The sequence below is a fragment of the Pararge aegeria genome, chromosome 21 (assembly GCF_905163445.1).
Source record: "Pararge aegeria chromosome 21, ilParAegt1.1, whole genome shotgun sequence".
NCBI classification, from domain to species: domain Eukaryota; kingdom Metazoa; phylum Arthropoda; class Insecta; order Lepidoptera; family Nymphalidae; genus Pararge; species Pararge aegeria.
The window spans coordinates 11,434,513-11,447,283 of NC_053200.1; the positions used below are offsets into that span (position 1 = coordinate 11,434,513).

At 36.1% G+C, this 12,771-nt stretch overlaps 1 protein-coding gene across 1 annotated transcript; it reads left to right on the top strand.

Annotated features, from left to right (window-relative positions):
• The first annotated feature begins 350 nt into the window (after positions 1-350).
• On the top strand, positions 351-12,284 carry LOC120633042. Its single transcript, XM_039903090.1, has 7 exons — positions 351-1,328; positions 2,186-2,574; positions 3,462-3,617; positions 4,711-4,842; positions 6,031-6,589; positions 7,649-7,824; positions 9,023-12,284. The coding sequence occupies exons 1-7, from the start codon at positions 351-353 to the stop codon at positions 9,432-9,434; spliced, it is 2,802 nt and encodes a 933-aa protein (XP_039759024.1). The 3' UTR covers positions 9,435-12,284.
• Positions 12,285-12,771: the final 487 nt, after the last annotated feature.

The following is a 12,771-nucleotide window of genomic DNA, read 5'->3' on the forward strand; positions in this document are numbered from 1 at the left end:
CTGGCCTGTGGGCAAGGAGAGTATAGATGAACACTACGTTTTTTTATAACTGTGTGTGTTGGATGCTGTGGAACGAGTGTGGGAGGTTGCAACCATAGAGTCCATGGAGTATAGTAATATGGTTGCAACTTTCATTACTATTTGTATTTCGTAGTGACTCTAATTTATTTTCAATTATTAATTTCTCTTAGAATAAAAAATGTACGTCCATTTCGCTGCTACTGCGTACTTTCCTCATATTAAAAGAAACGTACAAACTTCTTGTTGAATACGTAAAATGTAAAAGTTCATTGTTTGTGAGTTGATCGAGTCGTACCCTACTGCTACTATAAAATGTATAGTTGTAATCGATGTTGGTGATGGAATCTTACGAAGACTCAAATTGTCCTTCGATGAGCGACAGCCTCTCCTTGTACGATCGATATATGCGAAGCTTTAACCTCGTTAGCTTCAATCATCACGTAAGTGAACCTTCCAGCAATCGCGAGAGCTCTAACAGTAGAGGTAACATTGACTTGTCTACTGTTATACAATCCACTATAGAAGAACATAATGATAATGAAGCTGATTACAAGGAATGCAGTCCTTTAAACTCTGCTGCGGATAACTTAGACAAAATACTAGACAACGATTTAGTTAGAATCGAATCGCCTTGTACATCTCTCGCGGCTTCTCTATCCGAGACCTCATCCGCGGCAAATCACTGTTTAAACGATAAATCGGAAACCGTCCCAGTGTCCTCTGAAGAATCGAAATCCGAAGGCTTTCGTACAGTGTTCATAACCTCAACTATGGAAAATAGTAACAATGCGGTGGACAGCGTACCGATGTTCCATGACGTGAAACAAACTGAGAATGTTTTCAAGCTTCCAATAAGAGAATTGTCCTTCAATGGTACAATACTCAAACATGTACAGAAATTAAAACCCATAGTTGACCCTATCACAGCTTTGAGCACTGCTAATAACTTGAACCTTCACGAAGAAGTGGATTCGGTTACAGATAATACACCAGTGCATGATTATATTGATTCACAAAGTGACAGTAATGAAAAGATTACTATGGATTCTCTAAGTAACATGAGAACCACAGAGAGCAATGGTTTAGAGCAAGAAGAGTCAAATTCACTAAAAGAACAAGATGTGAATTCAAAGTGGAATTTAGAGCAAAGCTTTTCTTCCCTAGATGCCTCATTCGACAGTGGTATGCGTTCTCCAGATATGTTTTCCGAGGATGACGATATGGAGCCTAGTAAAACGGAAGAACCATTCTGGTGCTTCTTAAAAGATTATGAATCATATGACAAACGAAAAGTTAGGAAAATTGAGGTATGTGTTAAATGAGTGCTAAATTGCATTTTTATTAGTTGTATTGATTTTATGTGTGGTTTTTTCAAAGTACCAGTGCTGGGCACTGGTTTAATCAGGAATAATGGATATAAAGATTAAGCCCACCATTTCGCTCCAGAGTAGATTGGTGGGCTTGGGCATTGTCATCATCATCATCATCATCATCTCATCCAATTGACGTCCAGTGCTGGACATAGGTCTTTTTTAGGGAGTTCCACTATGCACGGTCCTGGGCCGCTTGCCTTGGGCATTGTACTGTATATTTGTTAAGTATGTCAGTTTTCATGCATTTTATTCTTCTGTCATTTGGCTTGTCTGATTGTCAATATATTCAGTGAGTGATCCTCACTGACTGAGTGGTGTAATAGCTCAATTACTTACCATTTCTGAACTCCCTTGGCAATTACTATTCCATATATTAATTTGTATATCCTTTATTTATAAATACATATAATAATAATAAATAAGAGTCTAATTTTAATCTGTTTATTTAGTTATAGATGTGTAAACCTCATTGACATTAATCAATATTGTTGTATAAAATATCCTAGCATAATATCATACCTAAAAAAATATTTGAATTTTATACTTACTGTAATACAAAACTAGTTCCAAGTCTAAAGTAGAGTCAATATTTTTATAAAGTTCCTTAATTATAAAATATGCAAAGATAATGTATTTAGTTTTGGTTTTTTTACATTTGTTTTATTCCAAAATATTGGATAGAAGCAGCTGTTACTTTGCGAAATTCCTTGATATATTATAAATATGAAGCTTAATTTGCTATTGCATGGCAAATTGAGTTTATTTTTCATAATGTTGTATTTCAATTGCAGGAAACATTACAAGGAGTCTTGCCACCACCATCTGTAACAACCATTAAGACAGATGTAACGCAAATGCTCAAAAAATACTATTGTTTCCTTCCCGCCTTTAATGGAGAAGACAATCTTAACATAGAAGCTAACTCTATGACACCAACCAAGAAGGTTTCATTTATAAACATACCCTCTGGTCTAGGGATTTCAGATGCCTTTCAAGAAGTAGCTAAAGATGCATCATTAGGAAAGTTCATTAAAACTTTTGACAAAGATACTTTGAAAACAGAATCAGAGGCAAACACAAGTATAAGTGATAAAAGTATTCAGTTAAAAATGGGCACAGAAGCAGAGGCTTCAGAAACAGATTGGCCTGAATTGCTGAAATGCAAGTTTCATGATGTTTAGTAAGTGATTTCTTGGTTCATTTAGCTAAAATTATGTACTGAAACTTTGAAACCAAAAAAAAAATTTAATTAGTAGCTCCACGGTGATGAAAATATTTGCTGTAAAATAGGACTGTTTCTGTAAACAACCCTTGAGAATTTGATGTTTTCCAAGACCGAAACTAGCCTATGTTTCACTTCATCCCTTTATCAAACTTTATGCAAAAAATCAAGTCAATTGGTTGCTTAGATAGGTTAGGTTAGGGAGGACAAACATACAAAGAAACAAACATGCTTTCACATAGAAACGTTTTGTTTCCTTGTAGTACCATAAAGTAAGTCCAGTGAGCAATCCAGTTCAGTAACTGTTTAAGTCCTGCAGCAGTCTTTCTGTATATTCCCTAGTAGACTTACGGCATCAGTTACTGGGTACACTTAGATTTGATCAACCCAGAATGACTACTGGGTTAATCAAATCTAAATGAACTGCCTTTTATTAATGATTAAACAAAGTGAAGTTCTATCATAATTACACAAAGGCTTCGTCCGAAGAGATTTGAAATATACACATGTAGTAACACATATGAAAGCCCTGAACTAAAAATAAAAGATTTTTATTTATTAGATGAGAGTAGGTACTTTTCCCTTGTACTGCGGTGTGTTTGGTTGCTCATTTAGTTCAGAGCCCCAATCTTTCCTTCCTGTTTTTGATATTTCAGGAATTGGCTAGGAGATTTTTGAATATGGGAGGGTGGGTTGTTAATCTACTGTACTGCCTTTTATAACCTGACTATGAAAGAACTTGATAAAACAATCAATGGCAAGTCAGCTGTACTATATTAATTAGTGGACAGAGTATATAAAAGTAATACAATTGTTATTTATTTATCTTACCATTTAATTTGCAGTTACAATGTAACCTGTTATTCTGAGAAGTATGAACTTTTGATTCAACGGTATGGGGAAAGGTTTGTTGGAGCGGAGACAGACACCAGTGTAAATATATACTCCGGCGGACTGCAGTCTCCTAGCAGTGCTAGCAAGAGAAAAGCGCTTAGATTGAAGTAAGTTAGGCAGATACTAATACATATAATATATTTTATTATTAATTGGCAGCAACTTTTTTTTGTTTTATTTAAAGAATATATAAAGAATCCTTGATCACCCCACTGGCCCAATCCACTAGTCCTAGAAATCATAATATACATTTTCCCCTCATAGCTACTCTAGGGTACACAAAGCCCAGTAGCTTTCTTCTAGCCCGAAATCCACTACCACCCTGGTATACATGCCAGCCCCAATCCAACCATCTTTGTGCCTGTCTATTTTATCCTTAAGACTGGTTAGTCATAAAAATAATTATAATCATACCACTGGATCCTATTTTTCTATTAAATTCTAATGTCAGCGATTTTTTCACCAACATTTCTGTCATTAAAACTAAATTTCCTTGTATCATAATTATTTTCATCACAGAATGCATTTCTGTTATTAAAACTTAATTTCCTTGTATCATAATTATATTCATCATAGAATGCATTTTGTGTGCCATTTATTTTCCAATGCCATAGATAATCAGGGTTTTTTTTAATAGCATTATTGTTTAAATAAGAAAGTTTTGGAAGTGCACTTTGTTTTCTTTCAGAATATAAGTGTAATTTAAATATAAGCAACACATAAAACATGGCAAAATAAATAATCTTTTAAGTTTGAATGTTCATTTAGTTCATCATGAGTTAAGCATATGTTATTATAATTTGATATTTAATTTTTTTTAACTTTTATTACTATATCAACAATCTTTTCACACACTGGTTAGTACCCATAACACAAGCCACGCTTACTTTGGGGCTAGATGGCGATGTGTGTATTGTCGTAGTATATTATTTATTAATATTTATTAAAAAAAAAAGCTTAACTTCGTTACAAACCCTCTTGACAAAGTAAAAAACAGGATTGCAAAATGAGTGATATAAGGTCCATATTGCTTTAACCTTACAGTGATTCGATTATCAAAAACTACTTCGAGATTGCTAGCATGCAAATAATGTTATGCCTAATCAGATTTTTTTTTATAGCCAGAAATATATTATACCTTTTCACCTAACTTCCCTTTTATATTTAATGTTAATTTTATTATATGTTCCATTGTTTTAGGATGGCTCAAGTGAAGTCGCCCGGAAGGAGGCTGTCCCACTTGGCACGTCGTCGGCAGGCGTTCTGTAGTGCAGCCACCATAAATGAGAAAGCGCAGACCAGCAATTCCAAAATGGTGTTAATAGATAAAAAGTAAGTCTTAACTTCAGTTTCCTGGCATAATCTCAATGTGATTTAAAGACCTACAGCAAATTTTAGAAAATAAAACCTTCACTTACTTTAATACAGAGTGTTAGTGTGAGATTTTCAAAATAAAAAATTCAAAAACGTTTTATTCATGTACACCTTATCACAGGCGCTTATGAAGCGTTCATACATTTAACATGTTACACTGTTAGTGGTGTAACTGCATTCGTTAACTTAAAACTAAAGCTAGGAGGGTTCCAAACGCGCCCTGGTCTAAGAAAAGCCCACAACAAACTTAGCCAGGTTTTTTTTTTGTTATCACCATCTCACAATCTAGTTAATATTGAGCTATGAAGTAAGAGCAATTCATACCCAAGCTTTTTTATCATACATGTAATCCTTAATATTATAATATGATTTTTCTATAAGCTTACGTTTTATAGAAACTTTGAACTCATTGAGAGACATCACAAGGATTTCATCTGGTAATTTGTTATAAAAAGATATACAATTACCCTTAAATAAATCACTAATTTTATGCAGCCTAGTAAACTTCACCACAAGTTTATTTTTACTTTCTACCTAGCTAATAGCAGTTAAACAGACGGTTCACCTGATGTTAAGTTTTTAATGCAGCCTATGAAACTGCAGTACCAGAGGCTAGAGACTACCAATTCTTGTTTCGTTCAATTCCCGGCCTAATATGAATTTGATTTTCGGTGAATTTGTTTTTCTAAACTCAATCTTGTATTGTTTTTTTTTATTTTGTATTATTTATTATTTTCTTTGTTCCACTTTAAGTGAGCCTCAGATAGTAACAGGTTAATCTGTTAGGTACGGAAGTATTATTAAACCCATACTCCTTTTATATACGGTTCCTACGCTGCTTTGTACAGGAATAGCAAATCGCTAGGCGGCACGTCCTTGTCGGTAGGGTGGTAAGTAGCCAAGGCCGAAGCCTCCAGAACAGACCAAAAAAAAATTCAATAAATAAATTTCCAAATTTTCCCCGCCGGGGTCGAACTCTGAACCTCCCATTTATATGACCAAAGTGCTCCCCACTGCTCCAGGGCGCCGCCTTCGTAAACTACATATTAAAAGTCTTAACTATAATTTAATCTTTCCTAAACTATTTTGCAAAATAATCTTAAAAAAAATTCTATAAAACACGTACTGACAAAGAAAACTTCGAAGCTTCTTCCCACACAGAAAGCTCATCAACTCGGCCGAACGAAAAAGTCCCCGGACAAGACGCACACCTGGCAAGAAAACACCCACCCGCAAAACACCCGGCAAGAAAACCCCAGGAAAAACACCCAAGGGCCAAAGCGGAGGATCAAGCAGGAAAAAAGCGATGAGAAGATTACTAATGGACTCTGACATGATAACAAGGTCTCAGCCTAGAGAATCCCTTAAAAGGGCCCTTTTTGTTAGTCCGGAGCATAAGAAGACTATACCAGTTGCTGCTACATCCGTACCTCATCAGGCTATGAAATCGAAAAGAGCCCTATTCAGCTCTCCAGTAAGACAAGCAGAGACTAAGAGTCTAGATGGGACGTCAAGTGACCAGTTCTTGAAGAGAAAACGTGACACTTTTGACGAGGAAGATAGTAATGGTAGAGGCAAAATAGCAAAGAGCTTGTCGTTTGGTGGTGACAGTTTTGGAAGTACGCAGCCGATGTCGTTCAGTCGACGCGCCTCCGAAGTTCTGACTACGAAGAATATGGCCGAATTGAACGAGACACATAAGAAGGTAAGTTAAATTATTTGTGTATTTGTTAACCAGTGTGCTTACTTTTATTTCAACGTTACATTTCTTATTTTTACTAATGGACTGTAAGTTTTACATGTGACTTAAAATCCCCTTTACACCTGGTAAAGGGGATTTTAAGTCACATAAAAATTTAAAGCTACTTACTGTAAAATAATTTTCTTTACGTAAGTTTTACTTCGTGTAAATCTTACAAGTGTACGCCGTCGTACCTACTACAAGTTAGCCATTGATTGCAATCTTAGCGGCTGGTAATTGATGATTACGAGCCAAGATTAGCCCGCTACCATCTTAAATTGAAAGTCTAAGATGGTAGCGGGCTAGCCTGTCAGAGGTGTCGCAGTTGTATATAAGGGGGCGTCCATAAATTACGTAAGGTTTTTTTTTTTTAATTTTCTGTCCCTCTCTCCCCCCTCTGGTGAGATGTCGTGAGATTTTATTCAACCCGCTCCCCCATCCCCCAATCTCACGTAAACGCGTTGGATTGTAATTGTAAAAAGATCAATGGACCAAAATAGTATAATTTTTTTTGTTTCAATCAGAAAAAAATTGCGTGATATTTGACTCGACCCCCCATTAAACAGCTTACATATTTTATAAACGCCCCCTAACCACTTCCACGCGGTATCGTATCGGAACGCTAAATCGCTTGGCGGCACGATTTTGGACCAGACCAGACAAACTCAGAAATTCTTCAAAACTGAGACCTAGTATTCATAAGACTACAGAGCATACAACTGTGCCAGGGATGTTTTCAAAATTGACCTAATGACACTTGTCTAAGACCTGTGTCCATCAACTTGATGCGTAGGTGTTAAGCTTTACCTTCCTAGTTCCTTCGTAACACATCATAGTAACAATGCTGCGTGGCGTAAGTACTTCCCCGGACGAGCTCTGTCATAAAAAGCTTCTACTACAACTGAAATGCTTATGTTACTGTCCTTTTTTTAAACTCTTCGCCAATAATCGGCCGAGCTCTGTCATTTGCTCTACTTTTAATAAATCTTCTTGGTTCTTTAGCACTCTAGTTTACTCTTGCAGAAACTACTTTGGGCGGTGACTGAAGCGCTCCGCCTGCACGGGTGGCGGATGTCTTCCCCGGGCTTCAGAGAGAAGGCGTCTTTATTAGCACGCCTCACACGCAAACTACTGACCCTCCCACCGCACGCTGCTAAACTGGCCGCGCCGAAGTTGTCCACCTCCGATACCATGTTCAAGTAAGTTTTAATATCCTCATCAAGAGTCTATAACAGTCAACTGTTGAAATAAAAGGCAAGCGTATGTCACACCGCCCATAAGCTCCATGCAAATAAAGACGCTACTCCGTTGATTTGATGTTCCATGAGAGGAGACATCTAATAACAACACTTTCGCCCTTTTGGCATCTATTACAATCGTTATATATATATTTCTTGTGTGCGTGTGTATGTCACTGAAGTCCTCCTAGACGGCTGGACCGATTTGAATGAATTTTTCGGTACGCGTTTGGGTGGCACCCTGGATGGTTTAGATTCACAAATCAGCCCGACAGATGGCGCTGGGGTCAGCTAGTGTATATATAAACTACTTGTAAATGAAAACCGAATACTTCACAAGCTTTAGAGGAACATTATGTACTATCTCTGAGAATTATCTGTGAAAGCGAAAACCTAATAGTTTTCGAGTAAATCACTGCCATAGATTTTACTAATAGAATAAACCAGAAACAGCCCTAAACATCGCATGAAAAGTTAAAATCATGTGGCACCTGTCACTTTATTAGGTACGCGGATGGATTGAACGGTTAGACCACTGCCGACTACGACGATAAATCGTCTTGTTACAATTGTTCAGAATTCCTAGGCCTACCACAGGCGCTAATGATGCTTACATTATATGTTTACGTAATTGTGCGGTGATGATACTACGTTTGTTAACCTAACCTAACCTTGTCTAGGAAAAGACCACAACAAACTTAGCCGGGTAATTTTTTTCTGTTATCACCATCTCTCAGAGTCACACAGCGGGCGATGGAGAGAGCTATGCTCGTTTTATCTCTACTAGATCAAATAAGAAATGAGGAGATTCGTAGAGGAACCTGATTTACCGACATAGCTCAACGAGTCGCGAAGCTGACGTCGCAAAGGGCCGGGCACATAGTTCGGAGAAAGGATGGACGTTTGGGTCCCAAGGTGCTGGAATGGCAGCCTCGAACTAGATCGCGAGGCCGGCCCCGACCCCCAACGAGGTGGACAGACGACATTAAGCGCCTTGCAGGAAGCCGTTGGACGTCTATCTGTTGATATGATGATGTAGATGATCACTATCTCACAGTCAATTTATATTTAGCTGTTAAGTAAGAGATATTCATAACCAAGCTTTTGTATCGTTTAAGTTCATTGCTCAAGCCAAACTATTATTTTATTGTCCATACAGACTCGCCCGCCAATACGTCTTCGCGATCATCCAAGGCCGCACAGTAGAAGAATGCTTCCAGGACGAGCAAATCAAACTCTCCACCGAGAGCAACAAACTATCTGGATACATATCAGCAACCGCGTACCAACAGATGAAAACCAAGCAAATACCGTGCACGCTGACCTCTCAGATCAAAGAAAACGCATGTAACGATGGGCCAATGAAACAAGAACAACCTAGGAGTATGTCCAAAAATATACTGCAAGATAAAATGGTTAATATTGATACTAATTCCAACAGCAGCGGTTTTGGAATGTTGGATAAAATAGGCGTGTTCAAATCGAATTCCATGCCCTCTTTCGAGGATGCAGCGAAAATGAGGGCAAGGAGACAAATCAGTTTTGACAATGTCGACTTTCCCAAAAGGTGATGTCGTGTAGTTTATTATGAGATCGTGTAAAAATGACTCCATCGGTTTAGTTGTGATTTAAGTTAGTATTATTATTTATTTTTAAAAAAAGACTACATACATTATACATGTGCATCAATTGATAGAATTCTGCGATTCAAAATTATTTTAGAGATAATATTTCTGTCTTTGAGGGTCAGTAGAACTTAAAATTTACGAATTACTCTGTAGCCAGTCGCAAAGCTACAGATTTTTTCGGACTCTGTTATGTGTCCAAGAATAGGGACAATATACGGTATATTGTCCCTATTCATGGAATTAATGGAAATAAATTTAAAGAGTTCAACGCAAATGACACCCATTTTATCCATGATTCTGACGCCTTTCTGGCGATTTTTACACTTCCGACGTTTAGCACTAATTTACCGGTTTTTTTGATTCAATTCAAATTGGGCAAAAGTTTTGAGTTATCGAGATCATTGTGTATAGTGATATTTATAGGAGTATCGTTAATATGCTATCTGATTATGGATAATTAATTTTTATATTTATTTAAGTTGGTACCCATGTCTCTGGAACGGCCCTAAGATACTATAGACATATTTCTTAAGCGTGCCCTAAAGTATCCCCATTTCATGAGTAAATAAGTAATTGTGTATTTAATTGCTGAGCAGAATTTGACTTGTTATTTTATTTATGACGTTTTATAAAAACAATTTGCAACAATGGAATGCACTAGCTTAAGTCGCCATTTTAGTTTCGACTTCATTCACGTTTTTTTTAAAATTATAGCAGAATGCCAAGTGTGAAATTTTCTACATAGGTTCACTTATTCGATCGCGTGCAGGTTTACTACGATTTGTATGGTATCGAAGCAGCGCCACCTATTTGCAAAACTGGGAAACCGTGCTAGATTGCGATCTATCGACACGATACCATATAAATCGTAGTAAAGTTAACTACGATACGTAAGAAGGAACTCTTACACCTGGCACTCAGGTTCTCTACTTTCCTTAGTGGTGGAGTTTTTGACATACCATTTGAATGGTCCCTTCGCAAGCATAATATGGATTTTAATAGCTTCTAATTAGTCACGGCGAGATTCGTAAGTGCTTCCTAAGGTTGTGTTTCCACCAAAGTACAATCAAGTTGAGCAGAATATCTGAAAACTTGATAGAACTATCTCGATACTCTATTTGGTTTTTATACAAGATGCCGCTACATTGGGTCGAAACGCACCTTTCCTGTTATTTTATTTTTATTAATAGTTTTATTTTGTTGTTTAGCGTGTCTTTACGTATATAGAGAACTTTTTGCTAGTTTATTTGTATTTAAATCTCTCTAAACTTTTCTGACAGTTTTAAACATCCAGTACCTAATAATGCAAAAAACTAGATCAATAACTTCAGAAAAGTAATCTATGCTATCTTAATCAATCTAAACGTTATTCGATTGTTTTAGATTTTTCTTCTAAATTATTTGGTTTCGGTTTAAACACAGACGATTTTTTGACGACGGCAGGTACAATATAGGAATTAAGAACTTCTGAATTTTCTCCTCTCTTGCCGCCTATAAACTTATTGTTGATATGGGTGTAATATAACTGCCATAATCCTAACAACCCATTGCGCTTCCATATTAGACTAAATTGTAGAATAATCGCGATAAAAAAGTATGCAAGAATATATAAACGGAACAGTGACAGACACTTCTTAATGCACCTTAAGCATCATTGTCTTAGCCATATACTTCCCGTAGTATTACTTACGCTTATTTTCTTTTGCGCTTTGAATTGTACATACACGTCACGAAAGTTGGTAAAGTTAGGGCAGGATGGACTTAATATTTTCGTATTTGTTTGTTATAGTAGTAAATGAATGTTTATTTAGTATAATAAACACTAAACTTACGTAGTATAGTAAGATTATAGGCCAAGCAATGTCATTCTTATATAATCTGTATGTATCACAAAATGCACAGTAAGATTCTTGAGACGCATCCGATACAAAATATCAAACAATGTAATTTTCACCAATTCAAATAATATGAGTGTACATAACGGAATGGAACGATAAAGAACATAACGTAAGAAAGAATATTCAAATCTAAATGTTCCAATAAAATACCGAAATTGTTGCTTGTGAATTGTAATACAGTACCGAAAATTTATATTTTCTTATTCATTCGATGGCGAGACAATTGCAATTTTAAAGACAAAATTACTACATTTCGTTATCTTTAGGTTCAAAGGGCGTAATCACCATTTATCGTTCTCTTATAAGGAGACCTATAATACTGATAATCTTTTTATTTTATTTATGCCGCTGTCGATTGGTTTTAGTATTTATATTATACTACAATATTCTTATGTCATAATTAAAAATTTTCGTTTCTTTCGTTTTATTGAACCGAAAGTTCGCTTTATGTTTAATGACACCCATTGAGTCTAAGTTTTACATACACTCATTGCGTCTAAAAAAAAATGTTTTTTATTATCATTGATAAGGTGGTAATCCGAGCGGACCACTTCAACTCTAAAAGGGAGTCCCTTTAACAGAAAACATTAAAGAAAAGTAATATATTTTATTTAAAAACGTACTTACTTATTTAAAAAAAAACGAGCTCTGGGCTCTGCCGAAATAAATAATGTATATTGTAATTGTTAAGGTGGCAACCTTATTTTCTGCTACATATTCGTGTGACAAAGTTCGTTATTATTATTTTTAGTAGTAATTAATGTATGCTGTCCAAAGTATAATATTACAGTGTGACTCGACTAATAAGTAACTTTTGATAATTGTGTTACTATCGCTGAGTTTGATCTCAGATCAGATGTTTTTGTATGTAAGGAAAGAATAAACTCTTTTTCGCACAAAAACCAAACTGCTGTTTTTTTTTGACGATAGATGAAAATGATATTAACAAAAATTTTATTTTGCAAATTGAAAAATGGAATAATACATCATAAGCAGTGGCGTGCACTTCATACATGCACAAAAGCTCTGCCTACCCTAAAACTTGCGTATAACTCATAATTGCGAAGGATTTTTCCATTTCATGGCATCTAGCTTCTTTATGCATACTCTGGTCAAAAACCCTGTGCACGCCACTGATCATTAGTGTATTGTCATCGGTTCTCAATATATCGACATAGTTTAAACGAAATCAGACTGTTTGAAGAGGGTCAAAATCATATATAATACATATGAAGCTAAAATAATGCGTGTAATCAGGGTTAGTTCATGATTTTTGCGCTCATGGTCTCAAAGAAATTACAAGGGTTGCTGCTTAACCCAAGGGGCACATGTCCGTAGATAAATTTCTAAATACCTATATACTAATTTATAGCTACCTAGCC